Here is a 26,752-nt window from a genome sequence, read left to right as displayed (position 1 = left end):
TCTGATTAACCCATACTTCCCCGAAAGTTGCCTGAGTTTCATGGTTTAGTTATATGTTACTGTATTTAAATTGGGCAAAGTAACTCGGAGCTCCCAGGTTTCCTTCCTTCGTGCAGAAAACCGGAACTCACTTACCAAGCTCATAACTGGTTACTGTGAGTTAATACAGTAATTTCTGAGACAGCATCACTTTCTTTTAGATTGTTCCTTGACCTTTGAATGGAGTAAACAGAATCAAGGGCACACCTAAATTTTAACATGATATTACTATAATAATTTGAAAAAGAGACCAGAAACTTTAGGTTTTCACATATTACACATTCACAAATATATGCTTATAGAGACTTTAGGGTTTCTTAAAACATTAGGCTAGAGGTGCTTGATGAAATTGTTGTAATAAAGTCGGGACATTAAACTCCAACCCCATTATCTTCAAGCTTCCATGAAATGTCGAAGATGAATGTCCTAGTAATGGTATGAACGGAAGAAAGTATGATTTTTCAATTCATAATAACTACATGATTATTTTGGCTTAGTATAATTGTTTTATTCTATTATAATAACAATGGTAACTCCCTGGTTTTTACTATATACTCACTAGTCATATATGCATTTTATTCTCCGAATAAACATTAATAACTAATAAGAACCTTTTATATTTTATTAGTCTATGCCAGAAATATTGGAGTAAACTATATAACCAAAATAAAAATGATAACAGTCACAACATGCTGTTATAGTTTAGATATTAAACATGTTCAAATTAGATAAACTAACCTATAAACTAACTTAATCAAATTAGATAAACTAACTATTTAGTTATTTCTGATTTGCCAGAGACTAATAAGAAGTGTGGGATACGAGAAACTCTACACATTTCATGCAATAGCAAGTCTGGCTTCACTGTTTGCTCCACAGGTGTGGAATGATGACAATATTTTACGTTAAGTCTAAGATCCATCAATATTCTTCTGTATGTTTCTAGTTGATAAGATGTAGCCTATTTGATCACCATTGCAGTGCGCAGAGAAGAGAAATAAGCAATGAAAAATGTATATTCAAGCTAGTTAGCTCTTTGAGCTGCATTTAAATGTTTATATAGACATTCCTTCTAACAGAATTTGTAACTAACTCTAACTAACTATGCATCTAAAAGACTTTACAATCTATTTACATTTCATATAACTCAATACCCTCTTCAAGCTCGGCATCAAGGTGGATCAAATTGAAGACCAAGCTTGACACTAGGAAACTTGTGTTGTGCTGCATCTAATGGTTTAGTTAGTATATTAGCTAGCTGAATGAAAGTACTAATATGAGAAATTCTAATGAAATCGGAATCCACATATTCTCTAATGAAATGGCAATCAATCTTCAAGTGTTTAGTTCTCTCTTGGAATATCTTGTTCTCTGCAATATGCCAAGTTGAAGTATTATCACAATAAAGTTTAATAGGCAAAGGAATCTGAACATAAAGATCTCTGAATAAGCCTTCAAGCCAAATCAATTCAGAAGTTGTATAACTCATACTTCTGTACTCAGCTTCTGCACTGCTTTTAGACACTGTTTTCTGCTTCTTAGTTTTCCAAGATATCAAAGAAGAACCTAAGAAGATAGCATAGCCGGATAATGATTTTGCAGAGAAAGAACAAGTACCCAAATCTGCATCTGAATATGCAGTTAAGTGTAGTGGTGTGTTAGCTTTGTAAAATAAGCCTACATTAAGTGTGCCTTTCAAGTATTTCAATACATGAAGAGTTGCATCATAATGTGGTTGAGCTGGTGCTTGAAGGAACTGGGAAAGCTGTTAAACAACATATGAAATATCAGGTCTGGTCAAATTGAGATAAAGCAATTTTCCAATGATCCTTCTGTACACCTATGGATCTGGCAACTTTGGAACATCCTTTGTACTCAAATGCAAACCTTTCGATAATGGGAAAGCAGCAGGTGTGCAATCAGTCAAATGAGCATCAGCTAATAAATCCAGTTTATATTTTTTTTGATTTAACTGAATGCTTTCATCAGTTCTGAAAACCTCAATCCCAAGAAAATACTTCAAATCCCCCAAATCTTTAATGATGAAATTCTGATGCAGCAAAGATTTGATACTTTCAATCTCAGGTAGATCATTGCCAGTGACAAGTAAATCATCCACATATACCAGAACTGCAGTAAAAGAATTTTCTCTGTGTTTAACAAATAGTGAATAATCTTGAGTGGATTGAACATAGTTCTGACTGATGAGAAACTTTGATAACTCCTTATTCCATTCTCTGGAAGCTTGTCTAGGACCATATAAAGATCTAATAAGCCTGCAAACAAGTCCAGGCAGCCGAACTCACCTACCAAGCTCATAACTGGTTACTGTTAGTTATAACAGCCATTTCTGAGACACCATCATTTACTTTTAGATTGTTCCATGACCTTTGAATGGAGTAAACAGTGGGCACACCTAAATTTTAACATGATTTTACTATAATGATGTGAAAAAGAGACTGGAAACTGTAGACCTGATCACTAGTTCATCGCTTAGTGACCCCTCCATATATAGATTGCATAACTAGCGGCAATTTCGGGTAACGGATCGTGTTCGTATCAGCAATCGGGTCAATTTCGGGTTAAGCTAAAATCACTTAAAATTGAATAAAACTGAAAATTGAAGTTATTAGAAATGAAATTCTAATTTCGGATCATTTCGAGTCCATTTCGGGTCAATCGAGTGATTTTCGGGACTTTCGAGTTTTTGTCTCAGTAAATCGGGTTTCAGATTGGGTCGGGTTCATGTCGGATTTCGGATCGTGTCTGATATTGCCCTTACGTGTGTTCACATATTACGCATCCACAAATATATGGCTAGGGTACATAGTGCTTGATGAAATTGTTGTAATAAAGTCGGGCACATTAAACTGCAATGCCATTATCTTCAAGATTCCACAAAATGTCGAAGATGAATGTCCTAGTTATGGTATGAATAAAAAAAGTATGTGTACGTTTTCAATTCATAATAACTACATGATTATTTTGGCTCATTATATTGTTTTATTGTATTATAATAAGTAGAGTAACTTCCTGGCTTTAGCAATTTATTTTCCGAGTAAACATTAGCTCAGAATTTTTTATATTTCAGTAGCCAATGGCAGGAATATTGGAGTAAACTATTGAAGTAGAATAAATATGATACCCATCACTTGTTTTATTTTAGATTAACACATGTATGGCCTTCTTTTATTTAAACGTTTGTAACAAAAAATGATTTATTTAAAGTGATAAAAATAATTATAAATGTTTAAACTAAATTTGTAGGCGTTTTCGATCCTCAACACTTATAAGTATAGAGGAAGATAAATACAAGAAAATAAAATCTAAATAAATGTGCTCCTAGCTAGAGGTATGCATGATGCAATAAATATGTAATTCTAACTAATTTTTTGAATTTTGAATATTTAATTAATTTCTGATTTTTCAGTTTTTAATTTTTTGATGATTTTCTAAATTAAAAAAATTAAAATAAGAAAGATACAAGTTTCCCAGGCAAAACTTCCAATACCCCAAGATTATTCTCTACTTATTCCAAACTAGTTCATATTCCTCCAATTTTCTAAAAGAATAATTCAAACAAAAAGTTTTGAGAGAATATATAAAGAAACTAATCGAAAAAAATTATAGTGTCAAAATTAATTTTAGTACCCTGCAAATCTTTTTCGTTCATATATTTAATTTACGGAATTATACAATTACGATTAAGAATAATCAAAGAAAAAATAAAATAGAGTCCAAAAGGATTAACTTATAAATAGACAAACACAATTTTGATATATTAATTAGAATTGATATAATATTTTTCTAAAACTTGTAAAACAAAAGATTGATGTTAATAGGATCTGTGTGTTAGAGTCTTCTATCTGACTTTTATTGGACCACGCCGACGGCTTTCCTGTAATGTTGACTGAAAAATGTTCAGAAGTTTCTTGAGCTGGACATCTCCGATATGATATATAAGTCATTTTAATTTGCTAGAAAGTAATCTGGTGTGAGGTGTTACGACACCAACTTTGTGACATGACATGAGCAGATGACGATGTGACAGGACGAACCTGACGGGAAGTGCATGTGACAGAAGGTGACCAACTGTAGCAAAGAATGCGGGATAGGCATGAAGTGGTTAGGCAGATAAGGATTGATGGGTAGGAACGTGGAGTGAAAAGTGGAACAGCCCAACGGGCTTGAATTTGAATTGTAAATGTATCTAAAACACTAGTATAAATAGCTTAGCATAGCAGATTGAAAACACACACATCCAGAGAGCTCAAAGCTTAAACATTGTACTCAACATATTCAGTCATAGTGAACACGCTTTTTTGGCAGGGTTACAAACCCTCCCGCGGTTTTTTCCCTTCAAGGGTTTTCCGCGTAACCAATTCTCGATCTTTATTTACTTTCTATTTTATTTATATTCTTGGCATTTAACCCAAAAAATAAGCGTAAACAGTTTGGCGCCGTCTGTGGGAAATTTGCCAAGAATTTGACGAGAAGCAACATGACGACAGATGAACTACACCAGGGTAACTCCGCGAGCCAGGACGACAACCCAACCATACGCCAAATGGCAGAGACGATCAGGAAACTACAGGCTGACATGGATGCACAGAGAGAAACATGGAGGTCGGAGAGAGAGGCATTGCAGAGAGAGCTGACAACGGCGAGATCAAAATCTACTCCGACGGCAAGAGAGACATTGGCAGACGTCTCAAGACGTCTGAATATGGATGACGGGGAAGAGGAAGAGTATGATGAGGAAATTGAAGCAGAACCCAATCCAAATGAGGAGAACCCAGAGGCAAACGACAGAACTGAAACTGAAACTCCATCGGGAGGACCTGACAATGGAGGGCCACGTGTCGAAGAGCGTAAGAAGGACGGCACGAAAAAGAAACGATCTCACAAATCAACAAAGTCACGTAGCCGTGAATCAATGCGAAAGGAACTACAAGCCCTAAAGGAAATGGTGCAACGAATTCCAGGAATGCCTAAGCCCTTGGAAAAGGCCGCACCCATGAGCTACGCGGACTCCCCCTTTTGTGACAACATTGCACTGGTGGAAACACCAAAACGCTTCGCGGTGCCACCAATGAAGGCTTATGATGGAACCACTGATCCTCAGGAGCATGTGGCGCAATACAAACAAAGGATGTTCACCGTGCCCATCACAAAGGAGCTACGGGAACCTTGTATGTGTAAAGGCTTCGGCTCGACGTTGGCTGGACCGGCACTACAGTGGTACGTGAGCCTTCCCAATGGCAGCATAGAAACCTTCGCCGACTTGGTTGACGCCTTTAACCTACAATTCGCTAGCAGCAGAGTATTCGAGAAAACAACTAGCGACTTGTACAAGATAGTGCAAGGATTCAGGGAGCCCTTAAGGGATTACTTGACCAGGTTCAACCGTGAAAAAGTGACAATCACAAATTGTGACACTCCGACGGCAGTAGAGGCATTTAGAAGGGGATTGGAGAGAGACTCACCACTGTACGACGAACTTACTAAATATCCTTGCAAAACCCTAGACGACGTCCAGGCAAAGGCAATGGCGCAGGTACGCCTGGAAGAAGACAAGAGGGAACGTGACGACAAATATTACCGCCCAAACTGCAAAATTCTGACCACACGAGCCAGAGAATACAAGCCCTACAGCAGAGACGTGAGAGATACAAGGGAAGACGCACGAATCAATTCCACACAAGAGTACTCTGACTGGAGGAAAGATCCCAATTTACCACCCACATATGACAGCTACGGATTCACAATCACACCATCTGCCATGATGCGGGAATTTACGAAGCTGGGCGATGTAGTGAAGTGGCCTGTCAAGAGCAACAAGCCAAAAGCAAATCCAGACTCTAAGCTTTGGTGCGATTTCCATGGTGATTACGGCCACAAGGCATCAGATTGTGTAGCGCTGAGACGGGAACTCCAGTACCTCACCAAAAAGGGTTACTTGACAGAATTTATGCCGGCTGGGAGGAACACGCATGACAGGAAGGATAAAACCTCACCAAAGCTACCACCACCACCTCCCTATCAGAAAGTCATCAACTTCATAGCAGGAGGATCAGAAGTATGCGGTTCAACATACTCCCAAGCCAAGCGAATGGCTCGACGAGCCGAAAAACAAGTTGCAATAGTGAGCGAGAATCTTGACGAAACGACAACCTTGACCTTTGATGCAAGGGACAAGGAACATGTCAAGGAACCCCAACAAGACAGCCTGGTAATATCACTTCCCGTAGGAAACTGTCTCATCAAGAGAATCATGGTAGACAATGGTAGCGCCGCCAACATCATGATGAAGCATACATTACAGGAGATGGGCCTAGCCGAAAGTGACATGATCAAACGCTCCACCACATTGGTGGGATTCAGTGGAGAAACAAAGAAGACTATGGGCGAAATCACACTACCCACGTATGCACAAGGGGTCAACGTCCTAACCAAGTTCCTCATAATTGACTGCGATTCAACCTATAACATAATCATGGGAAGACCATGGATTCACGAGCTACAAGCAGTACCATCAACAGTGCATCAAGTCATCAAATTCCCCACACCTTGGGGAGTTCAACAAATCAAAGGGGACCAGGCTACAGCAAGGGAGTGTTACAAGACATGCATGAAGCCCACAGTAGAACATGAACTCCAGGCAAGTCAGGAACATGCTCCCACCATAACAGGACCTGAGAAGCTGACTGAAATCACCCTCGACACAGGGGACAAGAAAGTACTCATTGGGGAGGACTTATCTCCCAGCCTAGAAGCAAACCTAGTGGACTTCCTGACAACACGACTTGACGCATTCGCCTGGGAACATGAAGACATCACAGGAATCAGTCCGGATGTGATCACGCATAAGCTGAACGTCGACCCTAGCCATAAACCGATCCAACAAAGAAGGAGGAAATTCGCTGCTGAAAGAAATAAAATTATCAACGAGGAAGTCTCACGCTTGTTGAAAGCAGGAATGATAAGAGAAGTAGACTATCCGGAGTGGCTCGCAAACGTGGTGATAGTGCAGAAAAAGAATGGAAAATGGCGAGTATGTGTCGACTATACCGACCTCAACAAGGCATGCCCAAAAGACCCGTTCCCATTGCCACACATAGACACCATGGTGGACTCGACGGCTGGACACGAACTACTGACCTTCCTGGACGCCTCCAGTGGTTTCAACCAAATTCAAATGGACCCCTCAGATGCTGAAAAAACAGCTTTTGTTACTGAAAGAGGAATATATTGTTATCTGGCAATGCCCTTTGGATTGAGGAATGCGAGTGCAACGTTCCAAAGACTCGTCAACAAGATGTTCAAAGAGAAAATTGGAGACACAATGGAAGTCTACATTGACGACATGGTGGTCAAGTCACTTAACGCGGAAGATCACGTCAAGCATCTCGAAGAAGTGTTTGACATACTGAGACAGTACAACATGAAACTTAATCCACAGAAGTGCAATTTTGCCGTGTCTTCAGGAAAATTCTTGGGCCACATGGTGACAAGGAGAGGGATAGAGGCAAGCCCGGAACAGATCAAAGCAGTACAAGACTTGACAAGTCCATCCAACATCAGAGAGGTACAGAGACTGACAGGGAGAGTTGCTGCCCTGAATAGATTTATTTCACGCTCCTCCGACCGGTGCCGTCCATTCTACAACGTCCTAAGGAGAAACAAAGGCTTCACATGGACTGATGAACATGAAAAAGCCCTTTTAGAGCTGAAACAATATCTGACATCACCACCTCTACTTGCAAAATCGACACCAGGCGAAGATCTCTACTTATATCTGTCCGTTACAAGCCATGCAGTCAGCAGTGTACTTGTAAAACTTCACGAAGGCATACAATCACCGGTCTATTACACCAGCAAGAGTCTGATAGAAGCCGAAACAAGATACACACCACTTGAGAAATTGGTCCTTGCACTCACCATGACGTCCACAAAACTGAGGCACTACTTCGAAACACACAAGATACATGTCTTGACGAATTTCCCCTTAAGGACGGTCCTGAGCAAGCCGGAGTTGACAGGACGTATGGCAAAATGGGCTATCAAGCTTAGCACCTATGACATCGTATACGAGCCAAGAACAGCAATCAAGTCGCAAGCCTTAGCCGATTTTGTGGCTGATTTCAGCCCAAACCAGATGGCACAAGCAGAGGAGGAGTTACAGCGGATGACGACATGTCAGGAAGCACGATCATGGACTCTCTATACTGACGGAGCTTCAAATGCAAATGGCACCGGACTCGGACTTGTGCTGAAATCGCCACAAGGGGACAAGATCGTGTACTCAGTGTCTTGTGAATTCAAGGCCACTAACAACGAAGCAGAATACGAGGCACTGATCGTAGGCCTGACCACAGCCAAAGACATGAAGGTTAAACACATCGACATATATTGTGATTCATTATTAATTGTCAATCAAATCAATGGGTCTTATGAAGCAAAAGACCCAAAAATGCTCACATATCTTGACATGATAAAGAAATTACAACTATCATTTGACACCTTTAACATTCAACAGGTCCCGAGGGAGTCCAACACACAGGCCGACGCCCTAGCAGGCCTGGGGTCAGTACTCAAAAATACGGGTATAACATCTATCCCTATTGTACATATTATGCAACCTGCAAGCTTGAGAATGAAAGAACAACTTGCCTTATGTGTTGACAATATGCAAACAGATGACGTCACGGAAAACTGGATGCAACCCTTCAAAAATTATCTCCAACATGGCACACTGCCAGCAAACACTAATGAGGCTCGTATCCTACGAATGAAAGCTTCACGCTTCACACTAGTCGATGATGTACTTTTCAAGAAGTCAATCACAGGCCTCCTGCAAAGGTGTCTGCGCAAACAGGAAACTGACATGGTGCTACGGGATCTCCATGACGGTGAATGTGGCAATCACACTTCGGGTAGAAGCCTATCCATGAAAGTCCTGCGAATGGGCTACTATTGGCCAACAGTCAAAAGGGATGCAGAAGACTACGTAAGGAGGTGCGATGCCTGCCAGAAACATGCACCCGTCATCCACCAACCCTCAGAGGAGCTTCACGCCACAATGCCTTCGTGGCCATTCATGAAATGGGGAATGGATATAGTCGGGAAGATGCCCCCAGCCCCTGGACAAAAGGTTTACATGCTAGTCATGACGGACTACTTCTCCAAATGGATTGAAGCGGAAGCCTTCCGACAGGTGACATCGAAGGAGGTGGTATCATTCATCAAAAGGAACATACTCTGCAAATTTGGAATACCATCCGAAATTATCTGTGACAATGGGTCACAATTCATAAGTGACAAGACTGAAGCATTTTGCAAAAGATACAACATTACCCTGGTGAAGTCCACCCCCAGATACCCACAAGCAAATGGACAGGCGGAATCCAGCAACAAAATACTCATGAACAACTTGAAAAGGAGATTGTCTGGCTACAAAGGGAGGTGGGCTGAAGAATTACCTTGGGTCTTGTGGTCTGACAGGACAACCCCTAAAACATCAACGGGACAAACACCCTTCAGTCTAGTTTACGGGACAGAAGCGGTACTCCCGACAGAAGTGATGATGCCCACAGCCAGATACGGCCTGGTAACTGGAGACTGATAAGTGGTATTTATACACACTTATAGGCCTTCATTTCCACTTAAATTGGGTGGTTGTACTTAAGTGTTTAGTGTCTTTTAATGTGTTTTTATTGTTTTTCTGTGCAGGTCACGAGTTGAGGTGATGAAGTGATTTTCTATCATTTTAGGTTGTTTTTGGTGCATTATTTGCAAGAATAGAGAATTGTGGATTCATCACGACTTGGGATTTTGTGGGTATATCTTCTACAAACCCTCACGAGAGCACACTCGTCCACTAGAGCTATCTAGGGGTTTAAAGGGCTTGTTGCATGTGCTAAATGCAACCGTGATCACCTACGGAAGTGGTACTAGAAGCGAGGAAGGACATGCACGCGAGGACGAGCGAGAAACGAAGAAATGGAGCTGCCAGTGCAGACACTAGCGCGCCCGCGCTAAGTGGTAGCGCGCCCGCGCTACTAACTGCACCAACTAGCGCGCCTGCGCTAAGTTAGCGCGGCCGCGCCCAGCAGAACTCCCCGGGCCGATTTTTACAGCTTTTTTAGTGGATTTTCACAGCGGTCGAGGCCCGGTTGACTTGGTCAATGTATTTTTATTTCTCGTGTGTAAAACCCTAGCCTCAGAGTAGTAGTTTTAGGAGAGAACAATATCGTAATCATAGTTTAATCGAAGCATCATTATCAGTTGTATTGGATCGTTCTTTGCGAGAAAGTGACAGTTTCGAGCGAGATCGTGAACATCAAATCTGTAACGTGTGATCTTTATTATTAAATCAAGCATTCTTATTCCATTTAATTCTTGTCTTTTATTTATCATGTTTTCACTAGAACCCATGATGTCGATTAGTTCGATTATGAACTAACCGCCTTCATGGGATTCTAATGGATTTATCGATGTAGTCTAGTAACGAATATTAATTACTCGATTTTGTGACGTACGTTGATTTCTTTGCATGAGCCGTGCTTATTCTTCTTAGGAGCGTAGCTAACTTCTAAGTTGTTTGTTAATTCTTTCTGAAGCGAGAGTGGATGATTGAATTTAGAACTATGCCATGTAAACATAGGATTATGTGAATGAAACATAATTTGTGGTAGACTTGAACTATTTTTATCACCCTGTGTAATCGCGATAGACGACTTGTTATTAAACCTCTCTGCTTACACTACCGCTATAGAGATATAGGGTCTGAGCTTTGTTGGTGTCCATGAGATTTCTGTCTTAATTGTGGATTTTGATTGGTATGATATGTGTGCAACGAGAGTTGGCATGTATTACTTTCGTGTTGTCTGATTAGGATCAAAAGTCGCATGTTAATCAGTAATTTCAATTCTAGATGAATTCGATAATGAAATTAGAGTCCCATGTGTTTTCCTATTCTGAATTTGATTAGTAAGTTTACTTAGTAGTATAAAAGAAACCAATCCTTGTTAATTGTCTTGGCAGTGAAAATTGATCATACATTGTTGCATAGGTGCGTATTCTTAATTCACCAGTCTCTGTGGGATCGAACTTAATATATTACTTGTGATCACGTGCGCTTGCGTGTAGATTTTTGCGAACAAGTTTTTGGCGCCGCTGCCGGGGACTCGGTGTTAATTAATTAGTTTACGTACTTGTCATCAGTGTGCATTAAAATACACTGACTCGGATTCTTTTCTCACTTTTCTTAGTTGTTGTTGTATCTATTGTTTTTGTTTAGTTATTTATAATGTTTCCTTTGCCTCCTTGGGACTTCAGTTCCAAGTGAGGTAGCTTTTACTGCGTTCTTGGCTGTGTTTGTGCTGTTACAGGGTTACAATGGAAGAAGTCGATACCTTTGCACTTCTATCTTCCATAGTTGAGGCATATTCGTCGAAAGCTACAGAGCCGACCTTGTATCCGATGAGTGTCGATGAGATGTCACAAGTTGCCCCTACAACATACAGCTTCTGTCAAGTTTGTGGTGTTCAGGGTCACTATAGTTATGAATGCTCTTATAACCACTTCAACTCTCAGAATACTCAGTCGGGACATGGATATAATTATCAAGAAGGATATGAGTACAATCAGTATTCTAATTCTTATGATCAAGAATGGATGGATCAACCAGATTTCTCTTACATGGACAACAATTTTGGTGATTTCCCATATCATGGTCAACATCAATTTCAAGAACAAAAATTTCAGCAACAATGTTATGAAGAACCTCCAATGCAACAATATGATCAGTTTGAGCAACAGTATTATCAGCCTCAATATGAGCAACCACAATCTCAACAGTATCAATATCCTCAAGTACAAGATCTACAGGTTCCTCAACCCACTGTAGAAGTGCTTTCTGATCAAACAAATGAGGTATATGATATGTTGGTAAACATAAACAAGATGCTTAAGGAACTCAAGGCTACACAACTGATGATGGAGGCTCGACTTGAGCGGTTAGCTAGTTCTTTTACTGTCGAACAACCCGATTCTTCTCCACTTATAGCCACCCAAGTTGAAGATGACATAAATGCTACCATTCTTACAAATGATGGAGATTGTGATAGTTTTTCGACCTGGGATGATGATGTGCCTATTAATAAAGAGGAAGATCGTGTCGCTGACGGCAAAATCGATGAAGTTGTTGTTATGGACCGTGTGGGCGATGATGAGGTGCGTGAAAAAAGCAATATCGAGTTGATCGTAGTTTCTCCTACACCAGGTGTGCTTGAATTACATTTCCTAAAGGGGATTAGCTCAATCAAGGTTGCTCCATGTTCTGATATTGAAAATTTGGCTTTCAATCCAACCTCTACCCCTATACTTGAGAGTGCATGTTTTAAAGCTGACATGATGATTGTCCAAGATGATCTTACACAAAATCTGGTGGGTTATCCAGTCCAAAAGGCTCTTACACTTCAACTCTTGGAAAAAGAGGATAGCAATTTCATCTCTTTATTCAGTGACATGAAAGGCCAAGAAGTTCTTATGACTCCTGTGAAAGTGAAGAGTTCTGAAAAACCACCACCCGAGCCTCCACCTTGTGTGAAAGTCGAAGGAGTTCGGTCCTTTAATGGATGTGAATTTTTTCGTTGTTTTATCAAAAAGTTCTCTGAAAGTATAAATGTCGATCAATGGTTACTTCTTGAAGTGACAATTAAGTTTACTAACGTTTGTTTGGAGACTTTCTACAGGACAAAGACAATATTTGATGCTCTTGATTTTATTTGTGGTGGCGAGATGTTGTTTGAGAAAGTGGATACCCCATTTCTTAAACCTAAGCAATATCCTCCACCGGATTCACCTCCGGCAGAGGAGGGGGAGGACTCCGATTAGGTACGTGTTCGCTCTAGCCTTTTTACCGCTTTCAATGGGGACATTGAAAATTTTAAGTTTGGGGGTGGTAATCTAAGGAAGAGCATGTTATTGTAATTTTGTTTATTATTGCATGTGTTAGTTAGTCCATGTAGTTCACGTTTTTTTTTTATTTTATTCTGCTTTGATTATTTCTCACGTTTTCTTTCTAATTTTCCCATATTTTCTTTATTTTTACATGTTTAGTGGTGATTGTAGTAGTTAGTATCACGAGCATTTGCATGAATTATGAAGTTAAGCCAAGCTAATTGCCTATGATGAGTTATGTGCGTAGTTCTTGATTAGTAGTTTCATTTGCAATGCTAGGTTAGTACTTGGAAATTGCTTGTGTTGGAAATTGTAATTCACATATGTTCTTGAGATAGGATTTAGACGAATTTCCATGAATTCTAGGATTGAATTGAACATCCTTCAGCTTAGGTCTGTAAATCTTAAGTTTGGGGGAACTGAGGGGTAGATATGCCTTTCTTAAAAAAAAAAAAAGAAAAAAAAAGAGTAGTAAATAAATTCACTAAAAAAATAAGTGGTAGAATTAACTAGGTTGAGCTCATTAGTACTCGAGTAATTAAGTCTGAGGGGACTTTGTGCCTAACAACCTAAAGCCCTTAGTGGTTTGGGATTGTTGACCCAACGCTCGCTACATGGGTACTAGTGCATAAATCTTTAGGGATCTCAACCATTGCACGGTTAAATAAACCACTAGAATAAAGTGAATAATTGGTGTGTGAAGTCTTGTGGTGTTCGTAACGCATTTACACTGCGAAGCGCTCTGACCTTAGACCGAGCAATTAATCACCAATAAAAAAAAAAAGAGAAAAAAAAATATAGTGAATAAAATAGAAGGGTGTGGACATTCTTTGGGACCTTGACTTTTAGTTGGACTTGAGTGACGGGGTGTTAGTTTTAAACTTTTACGATTCTTGATGGGGATTCTGTGGGAGTAGTAGTTTTGGTCTTGTCTCAATAAAAGAGCATGCTAGCACACACGGGCACTCCACATTTGGAAATAGAAGAGTAATTGACTTAGTAGCGAGAGAGATGAAATTCGAGAACATTAGCACAGTCTGAGGTATTAAAAATTTGCAAGGCAATTACTTCATAGTTCACTCATTCATCACGTAGTTGCATTCATGCATTGCATTGTAGTATTGTATAGTGTCGTTGACGCTTGAGGACAAGCATCAGTTTAAGTTTGGGGGTGTGATAAGTGGTATTTATACACACTTATAGGCCTTCATTTCCACTTAAATTGGGTGGTTGTACTTAAGTGTTTAGTGTCTTTTAATGTGTTTTTATTGTTTTTCTGTGCAGGTCACGAGTTGAGGTGATGAAGTGATTTTCTATCATTTTAGGTTGTTTTTGGTGCATTATTTGCAAGAATAGAGAATTGTGGATTCATCACGACTTGGGATTTTGTGGGTATATCTTCTACAAACCCTCACGAGAGCACACTCGTCCACTAGAGCTATCTAGGGGTTTAAAGGGCTTGTTGCATGTGCTAAATGCAACCGTGATCACCTACGGAAGTGGTACTAGAAGCGAGGAAGGACATGCACGCGAGGACGAGCGAGAAACGAAGAAATGGAGCTGCCAGTGCAGACACTAGCGCGCCCGCGCTAAGTGGTAGCGCGCCCGCGCTACTAACTGCACCAACTAGCGCGCCTGCGCTAAGTTAGCGCGGCCGCGCCCAGCAGAACTCCCCGGGCCGATTTTTACAGCTTTTTTAGTGGATTTTCACAGCGGTCGAGGCCCGGTTGACTTGGTCAATGTATTTTTATTTCTCGTGTGTAAAACCCTAGCCTCAGAGTAGTAGTTTTAGGAGAGAACAATATCGTAATCATAGTTTAATCGAAGCATCATTATCAGTTGTATTGGATCGTTCTTTGCGAGAAAGTGACAGTTTCGAGCGAGATCGTGAACATCAAATCTGTAACGTGTGATCTTTATTATTAAATCAAGCATTCTTATTCCATTTAATTCTTGTCTTTTATTTATCATGTTTTCACTAGAACCCATGATGTCGATTAGTTCGATTATGAACTAACCGCCTTCATGGGATTCTAATGGATTTATCGATGTAGTCTAGTAACGAATATTAATTACTCGATTTTGTGACGTACGTTGATTTCTTTGCATGAGCCGTGCTTATTCTTCTTAGGAGCGTAGCTAACTTCTAAGTTGTTTGTTAATTCTTTCTGAAGCGAGAGTGGATGATTGAATTTAGAACTATGCCATGTAAACATAGGATTATGTGAATGAAACATAATTTGTGGTAGACTTGAACTATTTTTATCACCCTGTGTAATCGCGATAGACGACTTGTTATTAAACCTCTCTGCTTACACTACCGCTATAGAGATATAGGGTCTGAGCTTTGTTGGTGTCCATGAGATTTCTGTCTTAATTGTGGATTTTGATTGGTATGATATGTGTGCAACGAGAGTTGGCATGTATTACTTTCGTGTTGTCTGATTAGGATCAAAAGTCGCATGTTAATCAGTAATTTCAATTCTAGATGAATTCGATAATGAAATTAGAGTCCCATGTGTTTTCCTATTCTGAATTTGATTAGTAAGTTTACTTAGTAGTATAAAAGAAACCAATCCTTGTTAATTGTCTTGGCAGTGAAAATTGATCATACATTGTTGCATAGGTGCGTATTCTTAATTCACCAGTCTCTGTGGGATCGAACTTAATATATTACTTGTGATCACGTGCGCTTGCGTGTAGATTTTTGCGAACAGAGACACCAATCAAGTCAGCATGGGGCACGACCTTGACACGATAGATGAAACGAGAGAAATGGCTAAGATGCGTCTGACAGCATACCAGCAGAGGATAGCCAGAAGCTACAACAAGAATGTACATGTACGAGCATTTTGTGAAGGCGACATGGTGTTGAGGAAAGTCTTCCAGAACACAATGGAGATACCAGCTGGGAAATTTGCAGCCACCTGGGAAGGGCCTTACTTAGTAGATGCAGTGGTCGGCAAGGGGGCTTACCGATTATCAACTTTGGACGGGCAGCAGGTCCCACGAAGTTGGAATGCCCTACATTTGAAACTCTATCACGTATGACGACATGATGTCACAATTGATTAGTTGATATTGTCACTCTGAATAAGTCAGTAGGACACAGTTCAATAACTTAAGTTGCTTGGTAGTTGTAACATGTATTCCTTTTTGATTATCTTCATAGTCGCATGATTATCATGACATGAATAATAAACCTCTTTCCCATCCCAAAGTGCTCTTATTTGCTCCTATCTTACTTGTTAGATATGACTTGTGTTAATCTTTTGTGTGAAGATATGACTTGTGTTGACCTCTTATGACTTGTATTAATCTCTTAAGATATGACTTGTGTTAACCTCATATGATTGGTATTAAAATTTTGTGTCAAGTTATGGCTTGCATCAATCTATCGCATAGTCTTTAAAACTCATCAAATTCACTCATCGCCATAAACGAAATTTTCCTCTATGACGGAAAATTCACGCACCCAACGCTTTACATCGTGATAATAACGCGAAAGCACCACAATGAGAATCATAGAACACAAGACAACAATTTAACTAACTCGACTTGGTGAGCTTCAAGAGGTTTAGACTCTTAGCCACTCTACGAGTGCATGCACTTACGAAAAGAAACCACGATGCAATCGCAACAGATACAATAACAAGAATAACAAAATATTCATAGCATCATAAAATGTGCCTAAAACAGGCAATAAGTTCACGAAACAAGAGCAGCCATGGTTCATACGGCAACAAGTCTTAGCACAAAATAGCACTTAACAAAGAGTCTTAAGAAACACTAGTTCAGCAAACAGAATCAAAATAAACACGCCAATAGCGCACACCCTTAGTTTTCATCGGTATCCTTAGCAACTTCATCAGTGTCATTACGAGGAACATAGAGCGGGAAGGCGTCAGCAGGGTAAGCCTCATTGTAAATACGGATCGTCTCGTTCATATCCCAGCTCAAGTGTTCCCCCCGAAAATACTCCAGCATAGCCTCCACACGAGAACGCATGGCGTGTTGAGTGATCAGTTTCTGCGCCTCATCATGCATCTTTCTTTCTAGGGATTGCACCTTCCCTACGAACTCGTTCAATTCACCTTCCACCTTCTTACGAGCCTTGATGCTAGAGGAAGCAAGTCCCTGTGCAGCTTGTAACTTTTCAGCACAAACCCTGTTGGCACGTTCCACGGAATCCAACTTCATGGACTGCTCTATAAAGGCATGACGAGACATGAGGGTAGCTTGCAGGGACTGCACAAGAAACAAACCAATGAGATATTTGACACAATCATGAAGTAAAAATGAAATAATGACAGATAATGAGTAAGCACATACGTGAAAGAGATAACCAGTGGCCTCATTCAGAATAGTTACAGGTTCTTTACCGAGTGAGGAGTCAACGTATTGAGAAAGCAGCATGCCTGGTAAATGTTGAGCAAACTCTGCAGGATTGCCATGAGGGATGTACTCATAAAAAATAGGAGGGACACTCGAATCAGATTTCACAGTAGCTAAGGACGGGGAAGACTTCAATTTCTTGGGATCAGAACTTGACTCGAAGAACACTGGAGTCTTGGAAGACTCTGCTTCACCTGACCTATCCTCACGAGCTCTCTTAGCAAAAATCTCTTTAGTAGAAAAGAATGAAGGACTGATGACAGGAGGCTTAAATTCTACAACCATGTAGAAGGGTTCGATCAAAGACAACAACACTAGCGATAAGAACATAAATAAAAGGAACTGCAAGAGATAACAAGTACCTTTCACATAAAGACGACTAGAGGTCATTTCCAAGCCCGTCTCAGACTTAGGACTCTCAAAAGAATCAGAGGACAAAGTGCGAACAGAGCACGATGTCTTAGTCACAGGGGTGGCAACTTTGCTCCTGGTCCTATTTGCGACAGACTTTGAGGGCACTCTTTCAGAAGTTTCCCCTTCACATTTAACAGGAACCCTATTCATCCTCTCAAGGAATTCAGCAACGTCAACAGGGCTTGAGTTTCTAACAGTACGCCCCAGACAATTAGGCCACAACCTATCTTCAATGGGCAAAGCTAAAATCTTTTCAACAATGGCTTTAGCCTCAACATTCCCCTCATCGAAACTAAAGTCAGGATCTAAAGACAAGAATAACGCATGCATTACAATTGAGACAGGAAGCATGAGATAAGTCAAATGAAGGAAAAGAGTAAGACATAGTACCTTTGGGATTCCAACGCTCAAGCAGATAAGAAGCATCATCTCCCATGGTGGACTTTTCAGCAAAAAGAAAGTCGAACTTCCAGAGTCTATCATTCACGGCGTCAGTATTGAGAATGAGAGCCCCATCCTTCCTCTTGTTAGTAAACCCAAAGCGACATTTGTAAAACTTCTTGATTCCATAGCAGCACTTGATAACATTCACATTGATGCCCAATTGGTGCTTGGCCTCCATTGCCTCGAGACAAGCCAAGATCCTCCAGGCCAGAGGCATCAGTTGGCCTGGCGAAATCTGCATGTCAATCAGAACCTCTTTCACCAGCTTTGAGAAAGGGAAGGGCATCTTGATATCAAAAGGGTAGTAGTACAAACAGACCCAACCCTCACGGAACCAATCGGCACCCTCGAAGGGCTTCGGAATCACGGCATTGGCACTGGAGCTAATAAGGAGACGTGCCTCCTCGAACCTCTCTTTCTTGATCGTACAGCTGATGTTGTCATAAGGATCTAAGACGCAAGTGGCAGTCCAGGAGGATTCTTCCGGTGGATAATTAGCGATTGTGATATTGGGGTTAGCTGCGACAGGAGTGTTTTTCTTCACCATGTTTGCAAAAAGAGAGAGTTTGATGAAAATGAAGAGCTGGACGGTCAAATGACGCTTTGATATATGAATGGGATGTTATGGATTGACGTGGGAAACCGAAGCGTTGGATTGATAACTGCGAAGGAGGAATAGGCGCGGGAACCAAGACGCGTGATAGGAGACGTGTTAGTATTAATTTACCTGCCAATTTGGATTAACAGTAAATTAATAGGGCTATTGTTACGACACCAACTTTGTGACATGACATGAGCAGATGACGATGTGACAGGACGAACCTGACGGGAAGTGCATGTGACAGAAGGTGACCAACTGTAGCAAAGAATGCGGGATAGGCATGAAGTGGTTAGGCAGATAAGGATTGATGGGTAGGAACGTGGAGTGAAAAGTGGAACAGCCCAACGGGCTTGAATTTGAATTGTAAATGTATCTAAAACACTAGTATAAATAGCTTAGCATAGCAGATTGAAAACACACACATCCAGAGAGCTCAAAGCTTAAACATTGTACTCAACATATTCAGTCATAGTGAACACGCTTTTTTGGCAGGGTTACAAACCCTCCCGCGGTTTTTTCCCTTCAAGGGTTTTCCGCGTAACCAATTCTCGATCTTTATTTACTTTCTATTTTATTTATATTCTTGGCATTTAACCCAAAAAATAAGCGTAAACATGAGGTAGCGAGAAACTCTGCACATTTCTCTAAATATGAAATGGTTTGGTCCAGGTGGGTGCTTCAGTTTTTTCTCCGCAACTCAGCAGTGAGCGAGAATCATTAAATCATAGATGAACTGGACTTTAAATTTTTACCCCGAGATTGAAATAATGACAATATTTTAATCATGAAACATAGATGAACTGGACCTTAAATTTTATCCAGGATTGGAATAATGATAATATACTATGTTAAGTTTAAGATTCTTAAATATAAACATTATGTTTGTAGTTCTTTATGATTATTACATATGTGTCTTTACAAATAACAGGAAAAGATGAGAAAATCTTATATACACTAAAACTCGTGATTATGAAATGCTTGTCCAGGTTTTCTTGAATTGCTTTGGAGAAATGTAGACATGCATATTTTTTTTTGAAAAGCATAGACCAGCTTCATGTGTAAACCATATCATATCAAGTAATGATCAACTGGTATTGATATTAAACAGAATTGCCATAACCCTTTCATAAAAACCTTCATAGATTTGCAACAAAAAAACTGTGTGATGGAGTGCAGCTCTGTTAATATCCTATAACCACTTTTAGATACTGCTTTGCTCGTTGTCTGCATGAAACCTTTCTGTAAGGCTCACAAGAGGCACCAGTCCCCTGAAACCAGAGTCCCCTAAAATCTCCGTCAAGGACATTGCCATGGCCATAAGTTATTTGTGAATAGCTTAGAGAGGAAACCAGAGTGTGAGGAGTGACCAACTGTGCACATTTCTTTAAATATGAAATATGAAACACCACCAAGCTTCCTTTGCTTCTCGGTAAAGGTTGTCGTGAAGCTTTATGAATGCAAAGATTTAACATTCTCAGCAACCGAATCTCAAGAATCCATGTAAGAAGTAGATACATTAATTGATTACAAACTGATGCGTGCCGATAAAAAAGCACCAAGAACTACAAAGTAAATAACTTCTTACAAACAATTTTCAAGCTTGTGCAAAATGTCGAAGAAGTTCAATTACATTCTCAGTATTAACACATCTCTAGCCACTAACTGACCACAAACAGGCACTTGGAGGTGCATCTCTGTAACCATTCATAAATTTGAATGTCCTAGTTATAGTGTGTATGCAAAAAAGTATGATGTTCGAATTCATAATAGCTACATGATTATTATGGTTCATTTTAAGTGTTTTATTGTATTATAATAACAAGACTGGCTGCCGATCCTTTACTATGTACTCATATCACATGAACTTCTTAGATTCTGGTAGGTACGGTAGGATATCGGAGTAAACTATTTAATTACAGGTGGTTTCCTCCCACCAAAGATTAAGTAAATGTGCGTCAATTTCTTGTTACTTTCGAGCAAAGCATTTGCTCAAAACCCACATTGACTATTACCCAACTGTAACAAATCTTTGTGGAAGGTCACACAATAGACTACAAAATGATAATGTGTTTATACTTTGATAAAGAATAACCTATACAAATACAAGTTGAATTGATAAAGAATAACCTATACAAATACAAGTTGAATACAGAAATGAGTGTAATTCACAATTCAGTGATCTCGGTTAACAATCTTAAGTTTAATATATAAGAGAGAAGCTTAACAGAAAAGGCTACCCGTTTGTGTAAAGAAGTATGAACTATTTTTAAGAAGTCGTGAGAAAGAAGTTGGAAGTAGAAAATGCTAGCTTTTCTTTGCCGGTTCTATTTTTTTTCCAAACATTTTAATAATTTCTAATTATTATATTATTTCTCGCTTATACTCCATTTCTTTACTCCAAGCAAAAACGGTCCCATAAACTCACTTTATTGAATACGATCAAGTAAAATCCGATAAAAAATCAGATAGAGTATATATGTACAGATGTCTGCCTGTTTTGTGTTATAATCTAGTTCAGGTTTATAACGACTTAATATAAATGCAAAATGTACGAAACAAAAAGTTCCATTTTTTACATGTGGGTTAGGGCTCCCTCTCATTTCTAACCACTCTATTCAACCACTTTTCAAAAGTAACCAGTTTTTTTTCGAGCTTTCAAAACTAACCAGTCTAAATGAGGGGAGAAAACGCGACCCAAACCAAAAAAAATTTCCAGTAAGGGTCGCGCTTTGAAAGAGCGACCCAAACATAAATATATAAGTATGGGTCGCGCTTTCAAAGGGCGACCCATATGGGTTATTTTTAAAAAAAAAAATCAAAAATCAGAAAATATTATTTCAAAGGGCGATCCATATTATTTATATTATAATATTTTATAATATAATTTATATAATGATATAATATAAAAATATTTTATATTATATAGTGATACATTATTTGTGATATTATATTTTATATTATTATATTATGTAATGATATAATATAATATTATAGATTGTAATATTTAAATATTTAAGCTCATATTGAAGTATAATTTAAAAGGTAATTATATATATATATATATATATATATATATATATTTATATATTTAATTCAAGTTTTAGTAAGTATCTAATTAATAATGTTGTAATTACATAGCTAATAATAAAATTGTGAATTTTTGTAACCTATATATTTCTATAAAATACCATTGGTTTTTAGCCATTCTCACACATACACACATATTCTAGATCGACTCGTACAAACAAAGCTCTGAATGGAGAACCATAAAAGATCGAGAAAGGAAGACGAAGGGATGGAAGAATGGGCTTATGAACAAACGAAAGGCGAGCTTTCAATTGCTGCGGAAAGGGCATCGAGGAAGATGAAGTTTGTTGCGGAGATGCGGTTGTTGCAATATCGAGAAGAAAGAAAGGGCAGACCTTGGGTGCCGACCAAGGATGAGACCGACACTGAGGTTATGTATGGAGTAGGCAGGGCGTTGCGAGAATATCACTTCAAAAAAGATAGAGATACAAATACTTCTTTCTTGAAAGGACAGATCACGGAGGAGCAAAGGGTAGCATTGTTGGAAGAGAGCTGGGCAGAATACGATGCAAAAGTGATAGATATTGTGAAATCAAATTTTGACGAGTATGCAAAGCATCCGTGATGAATTTTGTCATATGTTAGACGTGAGTGATTTTGAAGTAGTTGTTAATGTTGTGTTTATGCTTTTACTAAGTGCAATTTCATTGAAATAAATATAATGCAAGTACAAACAACTAGATTTATTGAAAATAAAAGCAAGAACAAAATATATTATTCGGAACCATCATCATCAGTTGCCTCTTCATCGGACATCGGCTCATCGGACAAGTAATTTGGATTTTGAAGAAGTTGACATTCTTCTTCAAAAGTCATTTCCCTGCCGCTAGCAGCTGCCGAATCTTTTACCAACTTAAGCATGTAGAAACGACAACGACGCAACAACATTCTGTTGTTCTCTTCCCTTATTAGTCCCACAGCTTCAATGACCAAACGGCGATAATCACCCCAACTACCGTTGAAGTTACGAGCCGGATACACGCCTAAAGAATCGCGGACGGGGAGTTTCGCACCGAGACCAATCAGATCATTTCGCAACTGATTCGATTCTTCAAGGCGGAATGCCCACTCGCGCCGCACTCCAGCGAAATACTCTTTGGGATCGGTGTATCTCAAACTATAGTAGTCGTCATCCATTTGTGGTAGCAACCAAATTCTAGAGGATGAGAACATATCGTGATGAGAAGATTTAAGTTTGAAGATGTAAGTGTAGACACCTTCAATAAACATGAGTACATATAGACTAATAATCCACTGTAGGCATGTGAAGTAGTTGAGTTGGAAGGCTAGGGTTGCACAACTTTCATGGAGTGTAGCCATGTGAAGCTACTTGAGTATAGTGGTGAAGGTGTCTGAATCGGTCCATGTGAAACTGCATAGATTCGTTTACTGTAACCATGATAAAAGTAAATGACATGGTCTTTTTGGCAGAGATTCGGAGACTGTACTCATGTGAACCCTATAATGCACCCATGTGAATTATTTTTTGCAGAAATTCAGAGACTGTAGCCATGTGAAAGTGTACCCATGTGAACCCCTATAATGCACCCATGTGAAACTGCATAGATTCGTTTACTGTAACCATGATAAAAGTAAATGACATGGTCTTTTTGGCAGAGATTCGGAGACTGTACTCATGTGAACCCTATAATGCACCCATGTGAATTATTTTTTGCAGAAATTCGGAGACTGTAGCCATGTGAACCCATGACAGAGATTCCATTATTTTCTTCCGCAATAATGGTAATATGGTGAGTAAACATTTGTATGAAGGGAGCGTACTTGGGAAATTGGCCTTATAAATAGTGGAAAACTTGTTCACACTTTTTAAACAAATCTTAATTACATGGATCCAATAGGTGAGGTTGTTCAAGGGGATACGTGCTACTGTGAAAGGCTTGCCGTTCATAGTACTTACCGAGGGACTGGGCCTAATGCTGGAAGAATGATGTCCCGGTGTGCACTATGGCCAGAGGGGTGCGGATACATGTTTTGGATCGATGACCCACTTGAGGCGCGTGCTACTGCAGTGCTTACTGAGATGACTAAGGAGATGAGCGACCTCATATGGGATCATCACTTTGCAAAGGAGAGGATTAGGGAGAGGCATGATGAAGAAGTTAAATCTGTGAAGGGAAAAAAGAAAGGGGAGGGTTGTTCAAAAAATAAAAACGAACGTTGATTTAAGTTCATGTCCTAGTAACATGCATGTGTTGTTGTGTTTCTTATTATGTACTTACAATAATACATTGTCCTTCCCCACTTTACGAACCCAGTCTTATGTATTAAGTTGTTTACTTTTTAATATTTTAAACTGATGGACTTATCATTTTCACCTATAAATAAGTCCCTCCCTCATCATGTCACCTAAGTCCCTCCCTCATCATCTCACCTTCATCACTATCTCAAACACATTATAACATTTATGGATTCCTTTGCTGTCGATAAGTGCTACTGTGACAAAGTCCTTGTTAAGAGAGTTTGTCATGACAACGGTCCCGACGTTGGTAGACGGATGTTGCAATGTCCTAACGGCGCTAGTGGTTGTGGTTACTTAGTATGGCTAGATGAGCGGCTAGACACCCGATCAACTGTGGTCATCAACAAACTTTCTGAGGAAATAAGTGACCTCAAATGGTCTCAGGCAGTGGAAATTGCAGAAATGGAGACGAAACATGCTGAAAGAGTAAAAAAATTGAAGAAGACCATGAAGGGTGATGGATCTCGATGGGATGCTGAGGATGTTTGATGTTTTTCATGTTATGCGTTTGTCTTTCAATGTTTTTTAAGTTATGCACATCTCTATCTATCTTTATAAGTGTTCCAAATGTTGTTATCTCGTGTTTTTCATGTTATGTGTTTTTCTTTGTCATTGTTTGTTGGAATAAAACTGATGTTATGCAAGAATGTTTATGTTGACCAAGCAGATTAATTAGGAAATATGTATCGGAGAGATAACCTTGTTCTTTCACAAATTCTTTCGGAAACATCTTGCATCCACAAAATACGTGCACAAAGACAATAATCTTGAAAAAACCTCGCTTCTTTACCGGATGAACGGATCTTGAAGTGAGCTTCATTTATGAGTGTAATGAACGTTTCTCCATATGTTATGGCAAGGCGTAATTATTTTTTGTCACAATATGGCATTAGCATTTAGTTATGAGTGTAATGAACATTTATGTAGAGTACATAAATATATTTTGGTTATGTATCTCTCTGGAGTACTTAGCAATTAAATATTTGATTTTCATACGAAGAAATATATTTTGAGTGTTTCATGCCTTCTTCTCTTGCGTAATTTTGCGTAAATATGCTATGTTTGAGTGGCATTTTAAGTGTTACGTTGATACTTACTATGTTTATGTGGCTTTGTCATTGTTTGTCGGAAAAAAACTGATGTTATGCAATAATGTTTACATACATAATGACACCTAAACTGAAAAGCAGCAACAACTACCAAGTGTTCATACATAAGCAACAAGTTCCAAATAAACATACATAAGCAAACAACGCAACTACAAACTGAAAATACATAAACTCAAAAGACATAAACTACTTCTTCTTATGCCCTAAGATATGGCTGCCCGTGTGACATCTCCTGCCCTTCCCCTTTGCATCTCTGGGTGGCTGCTGTCTCTGCTCAGGCTGGGACGGCCCCTCGGGTTCCGACTGATCTCGTACTGCCCATGGGCTACTCTCACCAGCGTACGCACCAAAACTATGCATATGTACAGGAGTAGGAGTGGACCTCACCCCTGCCGGTGTAACTGGAAACGCAGGTGCCCCGAACAAAGAGCGCCCCTTGCTTGGCTTTTTCAAGCTTGGGTCGCTCTTTCAAAGCGCGCCCTGTATTGTGATAAATATTTCCGTGTGGGTCGCTGTTTCTCGGTTATTTAGACTGGTTAGTTTTGAAAGCTCGAAAAAAAACTGATTACTTTTGAAAAGTGGTTGAATAGAGTGGTTAGAAATGAGAGGGAGCCTGTGGTTCTTTGTTTTTGCTGTGCAGTCGGCAGTGAGCTAGAAACAGAAAAACATGGATGAATTGGACTTTCAATTGTTGTCCTTGGACAGGAATAATGACAATTTTGTACCCTAAGTCAAAGATCCGATAATTTAACTCAGTGCCCTTAACATTTCTTTTTTTAGTAGAGAGAAATGTTATTTTCAGAACTGTTTTCTTATTTCCGAAGCAAAAATGTATGAAAGTACAAAATTACCCTATAATGATTCGTTTCTATAATGTGTATCTAGGAGGTCAGTTTTGTGTATTTTCGATCTTTCTTTGCTCTGAAAATAAAAAAAACAGCTCTGGATTTAGAAATTTCTTTTAGAAAAAATAAAATCCATTTACTTCAAATTGCTTTATTCTATATTTTTGATACAAATGAAGATAAAATCAAAATAGGTAGAAACCTTTAATGATTAATAATTTTTATCAAATTTACTGAAATTATTAAGAAAATAGTAAAAGTTGTACTATTTTGATCATAAAATGATAAAAGTGATAGAATTGCATGATTAGTGGCTTTACTAGTTCTCCAACTCCAACTTTTTCTTTTATTCAAATTTGCAAAATACTAGATATACCGAAATGGGTAAGTCAAAATGGGTGCCAAATGATAAACCTCGTGTATATGTATTGATTTTCAAATCAAATTATTTTTAACTGCTGCTTCACTGATTATAATTTTGAAAAAATTACACATATTGACATATTGAAAATTTATGATTCTAATTTTTAAAAATGATTATTATTGTTTGAAGAAGGGAGTAACAAATTTTGCACCTCCGTTGGTATTCGTA

General features: G+C 39.1%; 1 protein-coding gene across 1 annotated transcript; it reads left to right on the top strand.

Annotated features, from left to right (window-relative positions):
• The first annotated feature begins 4,540 nt into the window (after positions 1–4,540).
• On the top strand, positions 4,541–9,664 carry LOC108201178 (uncharacterized). Its single transcript, XM_017369474.1, has one exon. The coding sequence runs from the start codon at positions 4,541–4,543 to the stop codon at positions 9,662–9,664; it is 5,124 nt and encodes a 1,707-aa protein (XP_017224963.1).
• Positions 9,665–26,752: the final 17,088 nt, after the last annotated feature.

Source organism: Daucus carota, chromosome 9, assembly GCF_001625215.2.
Source record: "Daucus carota subsp. sativus chromosome 9, DH1 v3.0, whole genome shotgun sequence".
Taxonomy (NCBI): Eukaryota; Viridiplantae; Streptophyta; class Magnoliopsida; order Apiales; family Apiaceae; genus Daucus; species Daucus carota.
The sequence above is the reverse complement of the archived record's forward strand: the minus strand, read 5'-3'. Positions and strand labels throughout refer to the sequence as shown.